Source organism: Carlito syrichta, unplaced genomic scaffold, assembly GCF_000164805.1.
Source record: "Carlito syrichta isolate Samal-C Ts95f unplaced genomic scaffold, Tarsius_syrichta-2.0.1 Scaffold293982, whole genome shotgun sequence".
In the NCBI taxonomy this organism is placed as follows: domain Eukaryota; kingdom Metazoa; phylum Chordata; class Mammalia; order Primates; family Tarsiidae; genus Carlito; species Carlito syrichta.
In genome coordinates this window covers 60634-85266 of record NW_007238078.1, presented here as the reverse complement: position 1 = coordinate 85266, position 24633 = coordinate 60634, and the positions used below count along the sequence as shown (strand labels likewise).

The 24633-nt window shown below is 43.0% G+C and overlaps 1 protein-coding gene across 4 annotated transcripts in view; it reads left to right on the top strand.

Moving 5' to 3' along the window:
• ZNF41 (zinc finger protein 41) overlaps positions 1-24048 on the top strand; it is a 30961-nt gene extending 6913 nt beyond the window's left edge. Inside the window, exons 1-5 of one of the 4 annotated variants that reach the window (XM_021710613.1) lie at positions 7000-7564; positions 16597-16723; positions 16987-17082; positions 18409-18411; positions 21831-23965. In XM_021710613.1, the coding sequence (XP_021566288.1) occupies positions 7493-7564; positions 16597-16723; positions 16987-17082; positions 18409-18411; positions 21831-23773 (2241 nt within the window). In that variant the 5' untranslated portion in view covers positions 7000-7492 and the 3' untranslated portion in view covers positions 23774-23965. Of the gene's footprint in view, positions 1-6999; positions 7651-16596; positions 16724-16986; positions 17083-18408; positions 18412-21722 lie in introns of those variants that run through there. The other 3 variants (XM_021710610.1, XM_021710612.1, XM_021710611.1) reach the window with 3 other exon arrangements.
• Positions 24049-24633: the final 585 nt, after the last annotated feature.

Here is a 24633-nt window from a genome sequence, read left to right as displayed (position 1 = left end):
CGGCCACCGCAGCCTCTACCTGCTGGGCTCCAGTGATCCTTCCGCCTCAGCCTTCCAAGTAACTGGAACTACAGGCACGTGCTACCACGCCCGGCTAATTTTTTAAATTTATTGTAGAGACAAGGTCTCACCAAGTTGCCCAGGTGGGTCTCAAACCCGTGGGCTCAAGGAAATCCTCTCGACTCGGCCTCCCAAAGTGGTGGGATTACAGGCTGAGCCACTGAACCTGGTCTGATTTTTTTAATTTTTAATTTAATTTTTTGTAGAAACAAGGTCTCACTATATTGCCCAGGTTAGTCTTGAACTCCTGGGCTCAAGCAATCCTCTCACCTCAACCCCCCAAAATGCCGGGATTGGATTACATGCCTGAGCCACCATATCCAGCCAACATTATCTTCTTTAAAGTTAAGCTATAAACACATTTAAAACTGGTGGTTTTTAGAAATGGCAAATTTTAACTATTTTATTTTCTCTGGTTACTGACCTTTACAGATTTCTATTTTGGGGGTATTAAGTTTGGTAGTTTATGTTTGCTAGGGATTGTATATTTTCATGGAGCTGTGCATAATGCTTCATTAATTTACTTTGATCATTACCACACCTGTGACAATAGTTCCTTTTTTCATTCCTAAAATTGTGTACATATGTATAAAATTACCTGTGTATATGCGTGTGTGTATATATATTCTTTCTTTCTCTTTTACCTTAGTTAAGTTTCTCATCAATATTTTGCTGTCTTTGCTAATTAGGTTGAACTCAGTTCATTTATCTTTTTTTTTTTTTTTTTTGAGTTGGACTCTCACTCCGTCACCCAGACTGGAGTGCAGTGGCCGCTCCCGGCCACCGCAGCCTCGACCTGCTGGGCTCCGGCAATCCTTCCGCCTCAGCCTTCCAAGTAGCTGGAACTACAGGCGCGCGATACCACGCCCGGCTAATGTTTGATTTATTGTAAAGATGAGGTCTCGCCAAGTTGCCCAGGCAGGTCTCGAACCCGCGGGCTCAGGCAATCCACTCACCTCGGCCTCCCAAAGGCGCAGGATTACAGGCTGAGCCACCAAGCCCGGCAGTTCATTTATCTTTAGTTTTTCTTTTTAAATATTACGAAATTAGACTACAATAGTCTTTATATATAACTTTAGCTATGTCTCAAAATTTGGTATGAAGTCTGTAATTTTGTTATCAAATTCCATCTTAAATCCTGACACATTTAGAGAACATGTCTTAATTGAAAACTGGGTTTGGTAGTTTGGTATCTTTTTAATACATATTTATGATTATACAGGATTATCGTCAATATAGCCTGCCACAACTCTAATTTTTTTTTTTTTTAGTTGAAGTCTTACTCTTTCACCCAGGCTGGAGTGCAGTGGCAAGCTCACGGCCACCACAGCCTCGACCCGCTGGGCTCAAGTGATCCTTCTGCCTCAGCCTTACAAGAAGCTGGAACTATAGGCAGGCATGCACCACCATACCCGGCTAGGTCTCACCAAGTTGCCCAGGCTGATCTCAGATAATCCTTTCACCTCCACCTCCCAAAGTGCTGGGATTATAGGCATGAGCCACCACCCCGGCCTCTAATTTTTAAAATGTATCAAAATTATTTTTTCTTTGAGTCCAGGTTATACAATTTAAAAAATGTTTTGTAAACCATGCCTTGGATCTAAGAGAAGATAGTATATTCATTGGGTACAATAAAGTTATGCATCTTAAGGCTGGGCGAAATGGCTCATGCCTATAATCCCAGTACTTTGGGAGCCCAACGTGGTAGGATTCCTTGAGTCTGGGAGTCCAGCCTGGGCAACATAGCAAAACCCCATCTCTAAGTTATGTGTCTTAAGTCTAGCTTGTTTATTATCCTTTTCAAATCTGCTGTACTTGTGTTTTTCTTTGTTTACTTTAACCATTATATTATTGAAAAGATGTAATAAAATCTCCTGGCATAATTATGATTGTCTTAAATGTTTTATTTTGAAATAATTATAGATTCATAGGAAGTTGCAAATATGGTACAGTGGTCCCATGTACCCTCATTCAATTTTCCCCAATGGTTACATCTTATAGAATCATAATACAATATAAAAATTTAGAATTTGACATTGATACGAGGATGTGCTTAGTTCTGTGACATTTTACCATGTGTGTAGATTCATGTAATGGCCACCACAATCAAGATACAGAACTATTACCCCTTTATAGAGTCTTTAACCCCACCACCATCTCTAACCTTTGGCAACCAATCATCTGTTTCTCATCTCTATCATTTTGACATATTGGAAATGTTATATAAGGCCAGTCTCAGTGGCTCAGCCTGTAATCCCAGCACTTTGGGAGGCTGAGGCGAGTGGATTGCCTGAGCCTGCAGGTTCGAGACCAGCCTGGGCAACTTGACGAGACCGTGTCTCTACAATAAATTTTTTTAAATTAGCCAGATGTGGTAGCACATGCCTGTAGTTCTGGCTACTTGGAAGCCTGAGGCAGAAGGATCACCGGAGCCCAGCAAGTCGACGCTGAAGTGATCATGGGTATGCCACTGCACTCCAGGCTCAGTGACAGAGTGAGACTCCAACTCAATAAAACCCCAAAAATTGTTATATAAATTAAACCATACAATCTGTGGCCTTTGAGATTGTTTTTTTACTCAGCATAATACCCTTGAAAACCATCTAAGTTGTTGCCAGCAACAATAGTTCATTTCTTTTTATTGCTGAGTAGCATTCCATATTACAGATGTACTATAGTTTGCTTAACCATTCACCTATTGAGGGCCACTTTTTGTTGTTTGTTTCCAATTTGGCGCTATTACAAATCAAGCTGCAATGAACAATCTTGTGCAGGTTTTTGTGTAATAAGATTTCATTTCTCTGGGATGAATGCCCAGAAGTGCAATTGCTGGATCTTGTGATGAGTATTTTAGTTTTAAAAGAAGCTGTCAAACTACTTTCCAGAGTGGCTATACCACTTTACATTTCTACTGGCAGTGTATCCTCTGCATCCTCTCCAGCAATTGGTAAAGACCAAAAATCAGAGGAAAGTAGTTAAAATTTACCAGTTTTAAAAGGCACCAGTTCTAAATGTGTTTATGGAAGACCTTTAAAGAAGATAATATCTATACCATTTTAACACATAAAAAGATAGAAATCTCCTGGTTTCCTTTTAAAAACTGGCATGACTATAATGCCAATACTTGTTAAATACAAAAACAATTATGATTTTTAAGACTTCATGTGGTTCCATGCATTTGTGCTGGTTTTATTTGCATTTGTTGAATGACCCTAAAGGTTTATACAACTTCTTAATTATATATTTTATTACTAAAAGAGGCTCCCCTTTTTTGTTAATCTGTTGAGTGCTTTGGACCTTAATTTCCATCTCAGTAATTATATTTTCAAGCCTGCTTTCATTTTCTTGCTTTTGCCTGGTATGTTATATAATTTTAAATCATTATCGAAATATGACGCAGAAAAGTGCACACATTGTGCATATTTAGTTTGATTTTTTTTTTCTTGAGTTGGAGTCTCACTCTGTTGCCCAGGCTGGAGTGCCCGGCTGATTTTTTGATTTATTGTAGAGATGAGGTCTCGCCAAGTTGCCCAGGCGGGTCTCTAACCCGTGGGCTTAGGCAATCCACTCACCTCGGCCTCCCGAGACGCGGGATTACAGGCCGAGTCACCAAACCCGGCAATCATTTTTTTTAAAGCAGGATTTACTGAGAGCACAGAAAACCTCCCACAGTGGGAGGAGACCCGAGGGGATTGCCCTTGATGATTTTTTTTTTTTTTTTTGAGTCAGAGTCTCACTCTGTCGCCCAGGCTGGAGTGCAGTGGCAAGCTCACAGACACCCCAGAATCAATCTGTTGGGTTCAGGTGATCCTTCCGCCTCAGCCTTCCAAGTAGCTGGAACTACAGGCACGCACTACCATGCCCAGCTAATTTTTTTTTATATAGTGACAAGGTCTCATCAAGTTGCCCGGGCTGGTCTCGAATCCCTGGGCTCAGGCAATCCTCTCCCCTCAGCCTCCCAGAGTGCTGGGATTACAAATTTGAGCCACTGCGCCCAGCCCAGGATTATTTTATTGTAGTTTAATTTCTATTTTCTTGCTAACTAATGAAGTTGAGCATCTTTTCCTAAGCTTATTTGGCATTTGGATTTTGTGTGTGTGTGTGTGGAGTGCCTATTCCTTTTACCCTTTTTATATTACTCTTACTGATTTCTAGAAATTACTGATATATTTGAGATATGAATCATTTGTCAGAGTCATGTATTACAGTTATCTTCTCCCACTGTGGGATTTGCCGCTACACTTTTAATTTTGTCTTCTGATGAACAGAAGCCCTTAATTTTAATGTAGCCCAATTTAGCAATCTTTTATTCTGCCAGATATCAGGACTTAATGTGAAGTGCATTAATGGAGACAGTATAATACTGGTTCAAGAACAGACAAAAAGACCGATGGCAATACAGAGCTCAGCAATGGACCCCCACATATATAGTCACAAGAAGATATTGCAGGGCAGTGGAGGAAGAGTAGTCTTTTCAGTAAATGGTGCTGGATCATCTTGCTTCCATGTAGTAGAAATGAATCTTCGCCCTAGCCCATACCACGTACACCAAAATCCTTCCCAGATGGATTGTAGATCTAAATGTGAAAGCTAAAACAATAAAAGGTTTACATTAAACATCTTTATGACCCTGAGGTAGGCAAAGATTTCCTAACAAGACACAATGCCTGCCAACTACAAAGGAAAGGATGATAAATAATATGGTGTATTTCTGCCCAGTGCTTCATTTCACATCTTTGTTTTAGATGTGTGGTGACTGCATTTTGTTTTTTGACCCAATCTAATCGTCTTTATCTTTCAGAGCAGAATTCAGCTCATTCAATTTCTTTTCTTTTCTTTTTTTTTTCTTTTTTTTTTTTTTTTAGTTGGAGTCTCACTCTGTTGCCCCGGCTGGAGTGCAGTAGCACACTCACAGCCACTGCAGCCTCAACCTGCTGGGCTCAGGTGATCCTTCTGCCTCAGCCTTCCAAGTACCTGGAACCACAGGTACACGCCACCACACCCGGCTAATTTTTTGATGTATTGTAAAGACAAGGTCTTGCCAAGTTGCCCAGGCTGGTCTCAAACCCCTGGGATCAGGCAATTCTCTCACCTCTGCCTCCCAAAGTTCTGAGATTACTGACGTGAACCACCGTGCCCAGCTCACTCTATTTCATTGCATTATGATATACTTGATTTTATGCCTCCTATTATTTTATACTTGCTATTTATTTTACTTAGTTGATATCTCTTGTCTTTCCCTTTTCCTATTTTTGCTGACTTGGTCATTTTTCTTAAATCTCCCATTAGATTTTTGTCATTTTTAAATTTTGATAGTTTGGAATTTTGATTTTTTTAATCAATTTCTGTTTGTAGTTGCCTTTGCCTTCCTTACAAATATGATTATTTTTTCTATATTATTAAATCCAAATAATATTATACAAATATCTGCCCATGGAGATGCATAATTTGCCTTCTCCTCCTCATTTCACTTAGTAACTTTTCCCAGGGTATTTAAAAATTTCCACTTAGTAATAATAATAATAGCCAATTACATTATTTTTATTTATTCAGATATAATTATATATCAGTTACAAGAAACATATCTCAAAACTTCTTTCCTCGTATTTTGAGGTTACTGTTACTATTTTTTTTTTTTTTTGAGTTGGAGTCTCACTCTGTCGCCCAGACTGGAGTGCAGTGGCACACTCCTGGTCACCGCAGCCTCGACCCGCTGGGCTCCAGCAATCCTTCCACCTCAGCTTTCCGAGTAGCCGGAATTACAGGTACGTGCTACCATGCCTGGCTGATTTTTTTTTTTTTATTTATTGTAGAGATGAGGTCTCGCAAAGTTGCCCGGGCAGGTCTCGAACCCGCAGACTCAGGCAATCCACTCATCTTGGCCTCCCAAAGCGCTGGGATTACAGGCTGAGCCACCAAGTCCGGCCTTCTATTACTATTTTTATAATTGTTTAAACTATTCCCTTGAGTGTTCTCCTGAAATTGGAATATTGTCATGTTATGCAATAAATGCTTTTATGTCTAAAATTGTCTTTCTTTTGCTCCGACAGAAGAATGGTATCTAGGTAGGGTGGGTTTAAAATTCTTGGATCTCAGTCCTTTTCTCTCAATAATTTGTTGATGTTTTCTGCTAAAATGGCTTCTATTGTTGCAAATAAACAGTTGAGCGCCCAAAAAAAATTTTTTTTTAAATCATGGTAGGCCGAGTGTGGTAGCTCACACCTGTAATCCCAGCACTTTGGGAGGTCAAGGTGGGAGGATTACTTGAGTTCAGGAGTTCAAGACCAGTCTGGATAATGTCACAAGACCCTGTCTCTAATTTTTTTTTTTGAATTTTAAGTCTACCAGCCTGGGCAACACAACAAGACAAAAAAAAAAAAAATCCAAAAATTAGCCAGGTGTGGTGATGTGCACCTGTAGTCCCAGCAACTCTGGAGGCTGAAGCAGAAGGATCACCTGAGCCCGGGAGGCGGAGGCTGCTGTGAGCCATGATCGTGCCACTGCACTCCAGCCTGGGCAACAGAGTGAGATCCTGACTCAAAAAAAAAAAAAAAAAAAAGAGAAAGAAAAAAGTCTAGTGCCATGGTGATCCCTTTTGATTGTAAATAAATGTTGTTTCTGCCTGGAAATGTTTTAGATTTTCATGTTATCCTTTAAATTCAATGCCAAACCAGATTTGGGATTGATTGGATTCCCCTGGGAGTCAAGGTTTGGGGAGATTTCTGTGGAGAAGGATCAGTGAGTTAGGGTTCAATAAGATTAGATAATCCAGAGTCTATAGGTGTCATTCAAATAAGGGCAGTGAATGACAATTTTGGGGAGTCCTTGAAGAGAACTTATTGGAGACATACATGGGTAGCCTTGCACCATATAATAATAGCAGTATTTAATGTTAGTTGAGCATGTTCTAGGTGCCAGGTAGGTGTGTGTGCTGTGGAAGCAGCATTTCATTGAGCTCTAACAACCCTACGAGACAAGGTGTTTTCATCTTGTTTTAAAGTGAAGAAACTCAGCATAAGGTGACTTCCCAATTCTAGCTAGGATATAGAAGAGCTGGGATATGAACCCTCATTCATTTTCTACCCAACCACACGAATTTTCCTCATATTCCACTCTAATATTTGGTGTTGGTTTTATAGAACTTTTCTGCAGCATCCAGCACAGTGAGCTGCCCCTTGGCGCCCTCAGGAAGCGTTTGTCGGTAAATGTGGAGTGACTGACCATGTGGACCCTGTCTTTCCAGGGTTTCTTGGAGCCACTGCAGAGTCCAGGGCCCAGGCCCCTTAGTGGAAACTGCAGATCTTCTTTTCAACCCCAGCTCACCTCGCCCCAGAAGCTCCGGTTGAGTCGACAGATGCCAGCTCGGCTTCCAGCTCTTGGGAAGAGTGCAGTTGTCAGCAAAAGAGCCTGAGGGCTGAGGTCCAGTGCAAACATGGCAGCTAGCAGGGACTCTCCCCTGTGGTCTCCAGCTCTGGCTGCAAAGGGACATGGCAGCTCATGTGAGGTGAGGAGGGAGAGGACCTCAGGTACAACAATTCATCCAGTGAGGAGATACCCCTTACCTGTCCCCAGGGCCTCAGGCAGGGGCAGGTGAGTTACAGAAGCAGCAGAAATAGATTAGGATCCCCCTGCTGAGAGTGGGCACCATGTGGATGATGCCACCACATCCAGAGCCCTGTGTGTTTCAGTGGAAATATGTGACTTGGCTGATGGAGGAGGGGGAATGTGGAGAGTCCAGCCCCATAGCCTAGGGGAGGGGAGGCAGCGCCCTGCAGGGTGCCTGAGGGCCATGTCCAGGTGAGAGCTGCCACCAGCCATAGCCAGGGAGATGCTACTTCCCACCCCAGCACAGGCCTTTTTTCACTCTCCATTGGCTCTTTACAGACACTCAGCTGATCCCTACCAGAGCCCCTTTTCCTCTGGTCTCTGAGGATCTGCTGATGTCTTCTCTATCCTGATTTAGGGACAGAAACAGCCTTTTTCTTGGGAACTTTGAGACTGGCAGGGTAGTAGGGCCACACAGTTTCTAGGGCCCTTCAAACTCTTCCTCCTCCTTTCAAAGATGAATAAAATAGCCTGAGAGGGCGCGTGACTCACCAGGCCTCTCAGGTAGGCAGTGATGGCACTAGACCGGGCCATATCTCCTCACTTTGTCCTCCACCCTCACTGCGCCACAGCCAAGACCAAGCTTCCCACTCAGAGTTCCTTTCCTTCGAGACTCTGTAAGCAGAGAAAGACAATGAGCGACCCAGACCCTGCCCGACAGCTCCCTCCTTTCAGACCTGCCTGTGGACGCTGTCTCACCTCTGGGAAGAGCTCCTTTTAAATAATATATTAGAAAAGACAGGTTAGCAAATAGAAGAAAATTAAAAAGTACTTGTAATTTCAGCATTACCCGAAGTTAACCAGTGTTAACATTTAGCTATATTTCCTTTCACTTGTTTTTTTCCTTTGTATGTGCACATGTGTATGTGTGTGTGTGGAGGTGGGGGGAGGCTATGAGTGTGCATGCATACCATATACCCACACATGTATAGCGAAGTTTTTAAAATGTAATCATGCTATTTGGTTATCTCCTTTTTAACTCAGCAGTTTAACATAATTTTCTAGGCAGTGAATTTTTTCTTCATACACTTATGATGAACATAATTTAGCCAGTCCACTATTTTTTATTTTATTTCTAATTGACAAATCATAACTGTATATATTTATGGAGTATAATGTGATATTTTGATACATGTTCACATTGTAGAATGATTTAATCAAGCTAATTAGCGTATCCATCACCTCACATACTTACCTGTCTTTCTTTTTTTTTTTTTCCTCGAGTTGGAATCTCACTCTGTTGCCCAGGCTGGAGTGCAGTGGCACGCTCACGGCCACCATAACCTCTACCTGCTGCGCTCAGGTGATCCTTCTGCCTCAACCTTCCAAGTAGCTGGAACTACAGGCGCGTGCCACCATACCCAGCTAATTTTTTGATTTATTGTAGAGACGAGATCTTGACAAGTTGCCCAGGCTGATCTTGAACGCCTGGACTCAGGCAATGCTCTCATCTCGGCCTCCCAAAGCGCTGGGATTACAGGCGTGAGCCACTGCACCCAGCTCATACTTACCATTTTTTTTTTGGTGATGTGAACATTTAAAATCTGCTTTCTTAGCAATTTTAAATATACATTGCATCATTAACTATAGTCACCATGTTATGGTCTCAAAAAACATATTCCCTCTAACAAAATGATGTTACCCATCACAGGGTCTTGTGATGTTACCCAATGTTGTACACTTTAACCAACATCTCCCCGTTCCCCACAAGTAGCCCACTATCAATTTGCATTTATGGTGTTTCAGGTTTTCTCTTGTGATTAAAACTGCTATGATAAAATTCCTGTATTTAAATCTTTCTGCCCAAGTCATTGTTCCAGCTATATTTTTGAGTCAAAGGAATGGGACATTAAGTGGTAAATGAATCAATGTTTGACAGTAGTGCACTTCCATCCTAAGCTCTGCTCAGTCATATCCATCATGGACCCATGGGTGGGGGCCATGACAATGTGGTCCTCCCCAGTCCTGCAGGTGGCCTCTTGCCCATCCGAAGTATGGGGATTTTTTTTTTTTTTTGAGTTGAAGTCTCACTCCATTGCCCAGACTGGAGTGCAGTGGCCACTCCCGGCCACCGCAGCCTCGACCTGCTGGGCTCCGGCAATCCTTCTGCCCCAGCCTTTCAAGTAGCTGGAATTACAGGCGCGCGCTACCACGCCCGGCTAGTTTTTTTGATTTATTGTAGAGATGAGGTCTCGCCAAGTTGCTCAGGTGGGTCTCGAACCCACGGGCTCAGGCAATCCACTCACCTCAGCTTCCCAAAGGCGCAGGATTACAGGCTGAGCCACCAAGCCCGGCTAGTATGGGGATTTATGACAAACGATTGTGGCCTCTGCAAGGCACAGTTCTCCATTCATCTACTCCTTTTCAACCACAGATTTCTGACCGTCTCAAGAAGAGGTGGAAATGACCAAGACCCTGGGGAATATTAGTTATTTGCTTATTTATTTGTTAGGTTCTGGTTTTTTTATTAGATGTCAGGAAGCAGGGTATAGGCGGAGATACGAAGGAACCAATAAAAGTGTCCCCAGGGGTTAGGAAGCAACCCATTGGACCAAGAGACAGGGGCTGAAGCTGGAGAGCAAGCAAAGGGTTCAGTAAGAGAAAGAGGGCTGAGGGGAACCACAAGGGAATAAAGAACAGGAAACAGCTGCAGGGACCATAGGGGCACTTACTAGAGATGGCAAATAGCCAAGGGACCCAGGGAACAAGTGGAGGCTCAAGGGAACAAACAAGATTTGGGAATTATGAGTCAGATGCTGGGCAGCAGCCAGAGACCAGGAAACAGTTGAGGCTGGGTAAGTGGTGATTGTTGGGGAGCAGGGAAGAGCCAAAAGCAAAAGAAGCATTAGAAGGCTCATGAGCTAGGAGGAGGGACCAGGAAATAGAGGAACCAGATAGCATCCAGATGGAGCAGGGAGCATCCAGAGGGGTGAAGAAGCAGAAGGATCAGATAAAACGGATAAAGTAAAAACATCCAAGGAGCTGGGTATGAGGCTGAGGGGCATTCCTAAGGAACCAGGGAGCATTCCTTGGTTTAGAGGAAAATTCAAGGGCATAGGGGAAAGGCAGGGAAGAAGAAATGGGAAATCCGACTCCTAGAACGAGTAGCAACCAGAGAGACCGGAAGACAATTGCTGAGGCTGTAGAATGGGAGGAGAGATTAGGATAGGGATGGAAACCATGGAACAGGCAGAGAAATGAGAGAGGGGCCTTGAAGACTGAGGGATGGCCTAGAGTACCAGGAGCAAGGAGCAGTCACTGAGGTTGGGGCAGCCAGAGGGAGCAGCAAAAATGTTTTTGAGCAGAGTGTCAACCAGAGGTTCCAGGAAATAACCAGGGGAACTAGGAGACAGGCCAGGTGAACACTAAGTGTGTATCTGGTATGGAGCAGCAGCCTAGGGACCAGTGAGAGGGACTAGAGAAGAGCCAGATAATTTATATGGGTGACTAAGGGGAGTTAACAGCCAGAGCCCGGGGAGTATGCACTGGGGTTAGGCACAGTAGAGGAAGCCAATGGGAGGCTGGGTAACAGCCAGAGTTCCCAGGCCCTTCCCCATTTGCCTGTGACTGAAGGAACAGGGGACTTTCAGTGCTAAAATAGGGAAATTCCTGGACAAATGGGAATGGCTGGTCACCCAGGAAACAACCAAAGGAAGCAGCCAATAGCCAGATGTAATATGAGTAAGGAGATGGCATGGAAGTCTCAGAAGTAGTGTACTTTAGTGGGTGAGAGTACAGGCTAAGGAGCCAGCTAGACTGGCACTACTCTAAGTGGGGTCCGTGGACCAGATGCATGAGTATCACGGGACACCATATTAGAACTGTCCAAGAACACAGGGAAGAATCAGAAGACTAGAGTACAATCAGAGGAATCCAGAAGTCAGTCTATGTGAACCAGGGACAGCTGGAAGGAACAAGAAAGGCCCTTAGGGACGAGGGAGCAGTCAGATGGACTAGGGCACAGCCAGAAGAATGGGGCCACAGAGGATCAGTTAGAGGAATAAATGTCTAAGGGAATACAGGACAGAACAGGAAACAGGAGGCGGAAACAGTTTGAGAGACTCAGGTAGTCAAAGGAAGCAATAAATAAGAACATGGGCACTCAGAAGGAACAAGACATTTAAAGGGAATAGCAGCCGGGCACGGTGGCTCAGCCTGTAATCCTGCGCTTTGGGAGTCTGAGGTGAGTGGATTGCCTGAGTCCGCCGGTTCGAGACCCGCCTGGGCAACTTGGCGAGACCTCATCTCTACAATAAATCAAAAAAATTAGCCGGGCATGGTAGCGCGCGCCTGTAATTCCGGCTACTTGGAAGGCTGAGGCAGAAGGATCGTCGGAGCCCAGCAGGTCGAGGCTGCGGTGGCCGGGAGCGGCCACTGCACTCCAGTCTGGGCGACAGAGTGAGCCTCCAACTAAAAATATATATAAATAAAAAAATAAAGGAATAGCGAACAAAGGGATCAAGGAAGAGGCAGAGAGAACAAGAAATAGCCAAATGGGGAACACCAGAGAGCGCAAGGACCAGCAGAGGGAGCAGGGGATGTCTAGGAAATCTGAAAACAGGAAGTGCCAGGGGAAGCAGGGAAAGCCACAGGGAGAGAGGAGCAGTTTCAGGTGTGCAGAGGACAGTCCCAGGAAACTGGAATATAGTCATGTGAATAGGGAGAAGCAAAGACTGTGAAGCAGGGTCACTGCACTGGCTACCAACCTGAGTCTCATGAGACAGAACACCCATCCACGCTAGTTACATGGAGCAGGTTTATTACAGCCAGACAGCAAGGGACAACAGAAGTCTAGGAAAGCTGCTTCAGGTGGATGGAGTCTCATCTGTGTGTACCACACAACTGAGGAACTCCAGGAAGGAGCCCTCCCTGGGTTTTACACTCCGGGGCCACCCAATGCATGGGACTAACGCTGATGAACATCCTGTTTCTAGGAGAGCCCTGGCTGTTCTGGCCAGTTACTCCACAGCTCAGGATGTTGCATTCTTGAGAACTACAAATGAGAAAGTAGGGAGAACTGAGTTGGTCCAAGGACACCTGGAAAACTCTCTTACAAAGATCAGGGTACCCCCAGCCAAGGCAACCCTGCAGAGCAGCTGGGTCCCTAGCCCCAGGTGAGGGCACAGTGAGCCAAGCCCTCACTGCACACTTCCAGCCATGCTCCTAAGCGGCCTGGAAGCCCTTCTGCTAGGCCTCAGGCAGAGTGTAAGGACAGGTTCACACCACAAGAGGGATATAGAAACATCCTGGGACAGGAGTGAGAGCAGCCCTGAGACAGGAGGTGGAAGAGAGCCAGACAGAGCACCTGGTTAAAGTACTGTTGGTCAGTCACCTCCACTGTAAAGTTACTCTCCTCTCCTTTGTAATTACTAAGTACTTTGTGGGGAGATACTTTGGGACTATGTAAATACCCTATTTCTCATATTTTTATCCACTGACTTTAGCATCCATAAATGAGTCTTGCCTGTAACAATGAATTGCTGTGCTGTTTCCCTAATGGTGTTTTTCTAATTGTATTATTCCTTCTGCATTTATTAGTTGGCATTTTACTGTAAGGAGAAATATTCCTAGCTTTGGCCACTGAAAGGACAATGACATGCCAGGCACAATGAGCACACCTTAATTTATAAATACCACTTGCCATTAATAGGAACTAGAGCTTTGTGGAGGAAATGACTGACACCAGGGCTAGGACAAAGAAAGAACCAAATGATCCTGGAAGAACTCGTGCTGGAAAGTGAGGAAGTGCTCAAAAAATGGGGGCACATCCAAAGGACGCAGGAGTCAGCTTGCAGGAGTTCCCTCTGGCCAAATCTGGGACAATCTGAGTAGCAAAATCAATTTTGTAACATTTCCATCACCTCAGAAATAAACTCCACACCCTTTAGTCATCACCCCCCATCCCTTCCCACCTCCCTCAACCCTAAGCAACCACTAATCTGTCTCTGTACACTTCTCTGTTCTAGATATTTCATATGAATGGAATCATCTAATATGTGGTATTTGTGTCTGGTTTCTTTCACTCAGCATGTTTTTTCAATGCTGGGATTACAGGCATGAGCCACCGTGCTCCGTCTGTCTTTAGTTTTGAAGTTTGATTATGATGAGTCTAGTTTCTTTGGTTTATCCCTTAGGGGTTGGCTCAGCTTCTTAAATTGCTAAATTTTTTTTGACAAATTTGAGAAATTTTCAGCCTTTATTCTTCAAATGCTTCTTAAAATGTTTCAGTGTTTTTCATATTTCAAATTGACACTAGGGAAGAGACTCACCCTCAGGCACAGATAACAATCTAGGCTCCCTGCTAGGCTTTGGCTGATGGGAATGGATGGGGCTGCAATTTTTTCTGTGATGCTTGACTGGAGTAGAGCACTTATGATCTAAATTTTTCTGTCTTGCTACATTGCCCCTTTCCATGTTGCAGCATATGTCAGTCTATGATTTCTTTCTTTTTTGTTTTTTTCTTGAGTCAGAGTCACTGTCACCCAGGCTGGAGTGCAGTGGCACGCTCACGGCCACCGCAGCGTTGACCTGCTGGGCTCCGGTGATCCTTCTGCCTCAGTCTGCTGAGTAGCCAGAACTACAGGCGCACACTACCATGCCCGACTAATTTTTGATTTATTGTAGAGACGAGGTCTCACCAGGTTACCCAGGCTGGTCTCAAAACCCTGGGCTCAGGCAATCCTCTCGTCTCCGCCTCCCAAAGGGCTGGGTTTATAGGCATGAACCACCACGCCCGGCCAGCAGCTATTATCTACATTTTTCTGTCTTGCTACATTGCCCCTTTCCTGGTTCTTTGACTAGAGACAGCAGGCTTTTCTTGGGGCTATTTTTATCTGTGCCCATTGGCCTTCTGGGTTGCCAGCTTCTCCAGCACCTAGTTCAGGATATATGAGGCAAGAAGAAAACACAGGGAGCTCACTGACGAGTCATTCCTCAGGCTCCAAGACCCCTGGCACTTTTCTCTCCAACTTTCCGAGTCTTCTTATCTTTTTGCTTTATATATGCACTCATGTGCCACATAACAATGTTTCTGTCAACAATGGACCACATATACGATGGTGGTTCCATAAAATTATAATTGAGCTGAAAAATTCCTGTCACCCAGGGCTGTTGTAGCTGTCATAACTTAATGCAACATATATTTTTTATGTGTTTGAGGTGATGCTGGTATAAGCAAACCTACTGCATTGCCAGTCATATAAAAATGTACCATACACAATTATGTACTGTACATAATACTTGACAATGATAATAAACGACTATGTTAATGGTTAAAGTATTTACCATGCTATACTTTTTACTGTTATTTTAGAGTGTACTCTCTCTACTTACTAAAAAAATAATTAACTATACAACAGGCTCATGCAGGTCCTTCAGGAGGTATTTTAGAAGAAGGCATTGTTGTCATAGGAGATGACAGCTCTATGCGTGTTATTGCCTTCTGAAGACCTCCCAATAGGACAAGATGTGGAGGAGAAAGACAGTGATATAGATGATCCTGACCCTGTGTAGGCCTATGCTGATGTGTGTGTGGGTGTGGGTGTGTGTGTGTGTGTGTGTGGGTGTGGGTGTGGGTGTGTGTGTGTGTGTGTGTGTGTGTGTGTGTCTTCGTTTTTAGCAAAAAAAAGTTTCAGAAGTTTATAGAATAAGGGTATAAAGAGAGAAATTATTTGTGTACAGCTATACAATGTGTTTGTTTTAAACTGTTATTACAAAAGAGTAAAAAGTTTCACATGTTGCCACAAGTTTATGAAGTAAAAAATACAGTAAGCTAAAGATTATTATTGAGAAAAAATTTTGTATAAATTTAGTGTAGCCTAAGTATATAGTGTTTATAAAGTCTACAGTAGTGTACAATAATGTCCTAGGCCATTACATTCACTATGATGCATCTTGAATGCTGTTTTGTTTGCTTGTTTGCTTTTGAGTCCGAGTCTCACTCTGTCTCCCAGGCTGGAGTGCAGTGGCACACTCACAGCCACTGCAGCCTAGACCTGCTGGACTCAGGTGGTCCTTTTGCCTTAGCCTTCCAAGTAACTGGAACTACAGGCGCACACCACCACAGCTGGCTAATTTTTTGATTTATTGTAGAGACAAGGTCTTGCCATGTCGCCCAGGCTAGTCTCAAGCCCCTGGGCTCAGGCAATCCTCTCACCTCTGCCTCCCAAAGTGCTGGGATTACAGGCATAAGTCATTACTCCTGGCTTAAATGCACACAATTATGATCACATCTTTCCTGCATGTAAGTAGCAGTCCATTTTCTACTAGAAAAAAAGACTTGCTCCTTGTCCTGACCCATGTATCTCTACTGAATTTTCCTCATAACCACCTTCTCATTATACTACACAGACTTTTCTCCTTTACATGGAACTATTTGCAATTCCCTGACTCCACCAAGTATTTTTTCTATTTTCCTTCCTCCACACTTTTGCTCATCCTTCTCCCTTCTAGATAACTCTTACTCCATGGTCTCTCTGAAACCTAACCTTATACCTCCTATACTTTTCTTCCAAATGCCTAAAGCCCGCCTTGTGTCTTCCTATGCTGGTTATCCATGTCTTTAAGTTGTTTTATGTTTTATTCAACTCTTTATCACCATTGCCTAGCATATCATCTAGCACATAATCAGTCAGTTATTGTATTTTATCTAGTCCTAAGTTAAGTAAAGGACTTAAAAAGAGCCCATTTATATCCTCATTTTTGAAAGAAGAATGACTGAATGATTAAATGAACGAATGTAGTACATAATGAATGTCGAGATACTTTAATAAGTTTTTTTTTTCCTCTTACAAAATAAAACACATAATTAGGTATTTAGCAAAAACTCTACATGACACCTTACGGGAAAAAGCATGAAGAATTACTTCCTGTCTGTGTTCTTCCATCCCCCGGTGATGACCATGCTGCTTGAACAGGATTGTGTTGTTACAGATGTCAGTGTCATTTGAGGATGTGACCGTGGACTTCAGCAGAGAGGAGTGGCAGCACTTGGACCGTGCTCAGAGACACCTGTACTGGGATGTGACACTGGAGAACTACAGTCACCTGCTCTCAGTGGGTAAGCACAGCCACCCTATGTATCTGCGAGGGGCCCCAGTGAGGGCGTTTCTATTCTCAGCTGCTGAGTGCTGCCTGACATCTAGACTGCATGATGGTACCATCCTTGATTTGTCTGGGCTTATTCAGTCCCTTCTCACCTCTGTGATTATGACTCTGTTCCCAGTGAAACGTGATTACTTTTCTGAAGAGCAAGTGAGTGCCAATGAAAGGCCCTTGAAATCCAATCAGCTGGACCAATCCTATATCATGTCCTGTTAACAGGGTACCAAATTCCCAAACCAGAGGCTACCTTCAAGTTGGAGCAAGGAGAGGGGCTGTGGACATTGGAGGTGGAAGCCCCTCATCAGAGCTGTTCAGGTGAGTGAGTGATCTAGGCAGATGGAGACATGGAAGTCAATCTCACTTTTCCTAGGAGAGGTCAATGCCTTTGAAAGGCTGTGAAGATAGAAAGTTCTAAACTTTTGGAGATAGTTGGCATTAGCCCCTCATATACCGAAATGCCATCTCCAAGTATGACCCTTCCCAATATCCATTACCCTCTTGGCTTGGCTTTTTGGCAAGAGTTGGCTCTAATCTCTACCCTAAATCACATACCACCCCATCTTATCTAGGACTTTTTTGTTCGTTCTACTCCACTCCCATCCCTGATCTTAGATTCCTTCCTTGTACATTCAAGTGTTTGTAAATTTCTTCCCTTGTATTTCTTTTTTTTTTTATTGGAGTCTCACTCTGTCGCCCAGGCTGGAGTGCAGTGGCACACTCACGACCACCCCAGCGTCGACCTGCTGGGCTCCAGCGATTCTTCTGCCTCAGCCTTCCAAGTAGCCAGAACTACAGGCGTGTACCATCACGCCCGGCTAATTTTTTATTTGTTGTAGAGACGAGGTCTCACCAAGTTGCCCGGGCTGGTCTCGAACCCACGGGCTCAGGCAATTCACTTGCCTCGGCCTCCCAAAGTGCTGGGATTACAAGCTGAGCCACCGAGCCCGGCCTCTTCCCTTGTATTTCAATTCTCCATATCCATTCCTTATGCCTCCTCCCATGGGCAACTGGTCTAATGTGTTTGAACCATGAATTTGTGTGATATTCTCTTAAAACCTAAAGTATTGCTTTATTGTATGTATTGCTTTATGAGTATGTATATACAAATTATATTGTGTTATATGTCTTAATTCTGTTTCTTTTTTTTTTTTTTTTTTGAGTTGGACTCTCACTCTGTCGCTCATGCTGGAATGCCGTGACACGCTCACAGCCACCCCAGCATCGGCCTGCTGGGCTCTGGCGATCCTTCTGCCTCAGCCTTCCAAGTAGCCGGAACTACAGGCATGCACTACCACGCCCAGCTAATTTTTTATTTCTTGTAGAGACGAAGTCTTGCCAAGTTGCCCAGGCTGGTCTCAAGCCTGCGGGCTCAGGCAATTCACTTGTGTCGACCTCTGTTCCTTTTTTTTCACTCATTCATATGATCTGTCCATACTGTTGTATGCTCATCTGATTTTGTTCGCCAAATTGCTTCGTAGTATTCCACAGTGTGCCAGCACCACAGCTTACTTCACCATTCACCCAATCATGGACACTGAGGGTTGTGTCCAGCTCTCATCTAATGTAAACAACTGCAATAAATTTCTACATAATGTTTCTTTATGGGGTTGTGAGAATTTCTTAGAAATGTGTAGAGAAGAGAGGGTTTACCTAATCATTGAATATTCTTGTCTGGAACTTGACTGAGTACCACTGTATTATTCTCAGATTGGCTTCACTAATCTATACTCCTAGCAACAGTGCACAAAGGTTCCTGCTTTCCCAATGTTTCTGCTAACAATTAATAGTACCAAAGTTTCTCATTTTGGGCCAAAAATGGGTGTAAAGTGGTATCTCATTTTTATTTTGCATTTCTCTAATACCTAGTTTGAATATTTCATTATTTACCTGTTATGTCTTTGAATTTCCTTCCCATGAATTAACTTGTTCATCATATTTCCCATGTTTCATTGTTCTGCCTCAATTGTCTGTCTCTTACTGATTTGCATCCAATTTATTATTTTTCCTTTTTTTCTAGCCTTCTCTTTCTCTTTCTCATTTTCCCCATAAATGAGGTTCCTCTGGGGTTCTTGTCTCCTGTTCACCAGTCTTTTCTTCATGCTCATGCAGGGATCCAGCCATGCTGAAATTCTGGTGGCTTCTCTTTTGCCATCCTCAGCCTCTGTATTTCACTGGTACTTTAGTGCTATGTTTAGCTACACAGAGAGTTCTTATGAGATGTTTCTCTTGATCCTCACTACATCAGAAGTCAGAATCATCACCTCACCCGTCAGAAACCTGTCTTGGCTGGGCACGGTGGCTCAACCTGTAATCCTAACACTTTGGGAGGCCGAGGCAAGAGGATTGCCTGAGCCCGGGGGTTTGAGACCAGCCTGGGCAACTTGGTGAGACCTTGTCTCTATAATGAATCACAAAAAATTAGCTGGGCGAGGAGGCATGTTCCTGTAGTCCCAGCTACCCAGGAGGCTGAGGTGAGAGGATCACCTGAGCCCAGGAGTTCAAGGCTGCAGTGAGCCATAATCATGTCACTGCATTCCAGCCTGAGCTACAGAGTGAGACTCTGACTCAAAAAAAATAAAAAATAAAAACGATTCAGATCTATTTTTGTAGAACAGGCAAGGAAGGGTGAATTTGAAACTGAGAGGCAATAAATTGATAACTGGCCCATGTATTCTTCAGTTTTCTGAAGTGAAATCTGTAGAAAATATTTAGTAAATAATTCAATAACATAAATATTATTATATATTTGGAAAGGAAAGACAGCCATGAAATGTTGACATGTCTACCCTTTGTATATTTGTATTTTCTATTATAAAACTGCAAAAGAGCCAGGCGCAGTGGCTCACACCTATAATCCCAACACTTTGGGAAGTGAAGGCAAGAGGATTGTCTGAGCTCAGAGTTTTGAGACCAGGCCGGACAACTTGGCAAGACCTCATCTCTACAGTAAATAAATAAATAAATAAATAAATAAATAAGCCGGGCATGGTGGTGCACGCCTATAGTTTCAACTACTTGGAAGACTGAGGTAGAAGATCGAGGCTGTGGTGGCCATGAGTGTGTCACTGTACTCCAGCCTGGGTAACAGAGTGAGACCAACTGAAAAAAAAATCTGTGCCAAATTGAGTATCAATATGAATGATACAGTGTCTGCTATATAAATTCATAGCAAATATAAGCCCCCTAGAGGTATACTGAAACTTGAGCTAATATCTAAAAGGACAATGCATTTTGAATATGCACAGATGAGCAGAACAAGAGGCTAAATATAGATTTCTCTCTTTCCTTTCTTTTTTTTTTTTTTTTGAGTTGGAGTCTCACTCTGTCATCCAGGCTGGAGTGCAGTGGCATGCTCATGGCCACTACAGCCTTGACCTGCTGGGCTCAGCCTTCCAAGTAGCTGGAACCACAGGCACACACCACCGCACCCAGCTAATGTTTTTATTTATTGTAGAGAGCAGGTCTCACCAAGATGCCCAGACTCATCTCAAATCCCTGGGCTCAGGCAGTCCTCTTGCCTCTGCCTCCCAAAGTGCTGGGATTACGAGCATGAGCCACCATGCCCAGCTTATCTTTTCTTAAAGAATAATTCTGAGGTGAATGGCTCCAGTTCGCCCAGTCAACTCTAATCCTGATGCATCATCAGGGACCATATTCCATGTCATTGCTCTGCCATCTCCTAGGGCATTGTTATCAGCTGCATGGTTAACGTTGAGTCACCATAGAGTCCAGTAAGAAGAAGGAAAAAAGGATGGAGGAGACTTGCCCACTCTCTGAAGGCTTGCCTGGAGGCAGCATGTATCGCTTCTGCTCATAGTCCATTGGTGAGAACAAAGTGAAGCTTGTGGCTATAAGGCCAGCTGCATTCTATTTCTATGGAAGAAGGAGAGACTAGATCTCAGCGCAGAGCTTGCTGTTTTTGCCACAGATGGCTTTCCTTATCCTATTTTACACTTCTTGTGAGAGGACAGAATTGGTACTGTCCTCACTCTTCTTCCAGGTGAAGGAGGTGGAGAGGTCTAGGGTGACATGACTAGTGGGAAAGAGGGCTTGAACTTGATCTCACGTGTTCAGACTTGAAATCTAGCATTTATTCTACCATGTGGTGGTTATTAAAAATCTGTATCCAGGGAAGTCCCTCTCACCCAAAAAAGTAGCCAAAGGAAAAGATGGGTGTGTCAGTGACACAAAAGAAAGGGGAAACGCAGGGTACTAAAATATATGTTATGTGGTCAAACATGTGAGCTTGTATTCCTAGGACCAAGAGAAATTTGCAGCTGGTTATAGAGTTGGAGCACGGATACCTATTTACTGTTTGTGTCAAGATGATGATGTTGCAACAGTCTTCCTATAGCTATAAAGAAATAGGTGTTTGAGGCATGTAAATATAGTGTTTATGTTCATAATGGTTTAGAGGGAAGAGCAAGAAGAAGCAGAGAGGTCAGAAAGGTGTTCAAGCTGATATGTAATAAGGACACACCTTCTGAAATATTTCTTCCATGCCAGGCTTCCCCCAACAGGCTTTAGTTTCTTCTTCTGGTTGTTCTACTCACTATCCAGACTCTTACATAGTGGAGCTGAACCACCAGGGTTCAAATCCCATATCTCCCATGTATTTAGCTATTTGATCTTCAGCAAGTTACATAACTGCTCTGTGTCTCTGTTTTCTCAGTTGTAAAGCAATTGATAATGGTAGCTGCCTCGTGGGGTTTAGTGAGGATTAAATGAGCTATTATGTATAAAGCACTTGGAAACGTGCCTGGTGCATCATGAATGTTATAGAGTTGTTTTGTGTCTATTAAGTGTTCTATAAGAATTTTACATTACTACATTATTGATACTAGTATTGTGTTACAGATGCTGCCATTTCTCTGTGTTCGTCCTGCCTGAACTACACATACCCTCTATCCTCTGTTAATTGTTCTTTGTGTCATTTCATTTCTTTTTCTTTTTAGATGAGACTGCTGGGAAAACTCAACAGGGAATTTCTGAAAAAGTTTCATTCTACTGTGAGAGATTTGATCGGCCCATAGGACAAGATTCATTGTGTTCCATTTTACAAGAACTGTGGCAAGATAAGGACCAGCTAGAAAGATGTCAGGAAAACCAGAATAACTTTTTAAGTCATGTGAAAGTATTGATTAAGGAGAGTGACTATGAATGTAAAAACATGAAAAAAATAAGTCATGTGACTACCAAGCTTGTTCCTTCAATTAAAAGACTCCATAACTGTGACACATTTGGAAAGAGTTTGAGGCATACTTTAACCTTACATAATCATCATAGAAACAGTTCAACAAAGACTCGTGGTAAGATTTTTGGAAATGATAACAATTTTACCCATAGCTTTTCTTCTACTAAGAATGAGGAAACTAAGACAGGAGCAAATTCCTTTGAACTTAATCAATGTGAAAAACATCTCAGCTACAAACAAGCTCTCATCCACCATCAGAAAATGGATACTGAGGAGAAACTTCATGTGTATACTGAATGTGTAAAGGGCTTCACCCAGAAGTCACATCTCTTTGGGCATCAGAAAATTCATGCTGGAGAAAAGTCCCATGAATGTGACAACAGTGACAAAGTCTTCACTCAGAAGCCACAAGTGAACATACATCAGAATGTTTATACAGGAGAAAAACCGTATCTCTGTATTCAATGTGGGAAGGCCTTTACCCTCAAGTCAAACCTCATTACACATCAAAAAATCCATACTGGGCAGAAACCCTATAAATGCAGTGAATGTGGAAAAGCCTTTTTCCAGAGATCAGATCTCTTTAGACATCTGAGAATTCATACAGGAGAAAAACCTTTTGAATGCAGTGAATGTGGAAAAGGCTTCTCCCAGAACTCAGACCTCAGTATACATCAGAAAACTCATACTGGAGAGAAGCACTATGAATGCAGTGAATGTGGTAAAGCCTTCACAAGAAAATCAGCACTCAGGATGCATCAGAGAATTCATACGGGAGAGAAACCTTACGTATGCACTGAATGTGGAAAGGCCTTCATCCAGAAATCACACTTCAATACACATCAGAGAATTCATACCGGAGAAAAGCCTTACGAATGCAGTGACTGTGGGAAATCATTCACTAAGAAGTCACAACTCCATGTGCATCAAAGAATCCACACAGGAGAGAAACCCTATATCTGTACAGAATGTGGAAAGGTCTTCACTCATAGGACCAATCTCACTACACATCAGAAAACTCATACTGGGGAAAAACCCTATATGTGTGCTGAATGTGGGAAGGCATTTACTGATCAGTCAAATCTCATTAAACACCAGAAAACTCACACTGGAGAGAAACCCTACAAATGCAATGGCTGTGGAAAAGCCTTCATATGGAAGTCACGCCTCAAAATACATCAGAAATCCCATGTTGGAGAGAGACACTATGAATGCAAAGAATGTGGGAAAGCCTTTATCCAAAAATCAACACTCAGTGTGCATCAGAGAATCCATACAGGAGAGAAACCCTACGTTTGTCCTGAATGTGGAAAGGCTTTTATTCAGAAATCACATTTCATTGCACATCATAGAATTCACACTGGAGAGAAGCCCTATGAATGCAATGACTGTGGGAAGTGCTTCACTAAGAAGTCACAACTCCGCGTGCATCAGAAAATCCACACAGGCGAGAAGCCCAATATATGTGCAGAGTGTGGGAAGGCCTTCACAGACAGGTCAAATCTCATAACACACCAGAAAATCCATACTAGGGAGAAACCCTATAAATGCAGTGACTGTGGAAAAACCTTCACCTGGAAGTCACGCCTCAGTATCCATCAGAAATCTCATACTGGAGAGAGACACTATCAATGCAGCAAATGTGGGAAAGCTTTCATTCAGAAAGCAACACTAAGCATGCATCAGATAATTCATACAGGAAAAAAACCTTATGCTTGTACAGAATGTCAGAAAGCCTTCACTGACAGATCGAATCTTATTAAACACCAGAAAACACATAGTGGAGAAAAACACTATAAAGCCAGTGAATGAAAAAGCCTTCACCTGGAAATCACAACTGGGTATGCATCAGGTGTCTCATAGTGGAGGAGAGGAATGCCTGATGCTGCAACCATTGTGTAGGAGGGAGTAGATATGAGAGACTGGCTTGAGTGAACAGAAGGCAAACAGAGCCAAGTATCCTTCGGTACATTGGAAACAAACTCCTGCATCACTGCAATTCTATTCATAGGGAGACCTTTTAGATAAAGCATTTGAGCAATAGTTATGTTTGGTTACATGATTGACACAGGGACTCTCAAGCTCCTAAAAATGGTAGAAATAGGGCAACCCCTTGGGTCCCCTCCCACTGTGAGAGCTTTTCTTGCCTCTCAATAAATCCTGCTTTCTCACTTTAAAAAAATGGTAGAAATAAAGATCTGAGGAGATGACTTGTCATCCCTTATGTTTCAGCTTTTAGATAAAGGACTTTATAAATTCAACACTGATTGGTTCATCATACCCTGGGACATAAAAGTATTCAATACTGGGCAAAATTATTTCAGATTTTTTGGTTGAGGAGAAGAGTTTTCATTGTTTAAACACTTGCAGGGCTTCGACATCAAAGCAAAAACAAATTTGGGCATGCAGATCTATGAGTAGAAGCCAGAGGTTTTTGTGACCGTTGACATTTAAGACACAGACAAGATTCCCATGAAAAAAATATTTTCTTTTCCCTTTGGGAAGTTACTATCGTATATATTTTTTATGTGAAACAGAATTTTTTTTTTTTTTTTTTTTTTGAGTTGAAGTCTCACTCTGTCGCCCAGACTGGAGTGCAGTGGCCGCTCCCGGTCACCGCAACCTCGACCTGCTGGGCTCTGGCGATCCTTCCGCCTCAGCCTTCCAAGTAG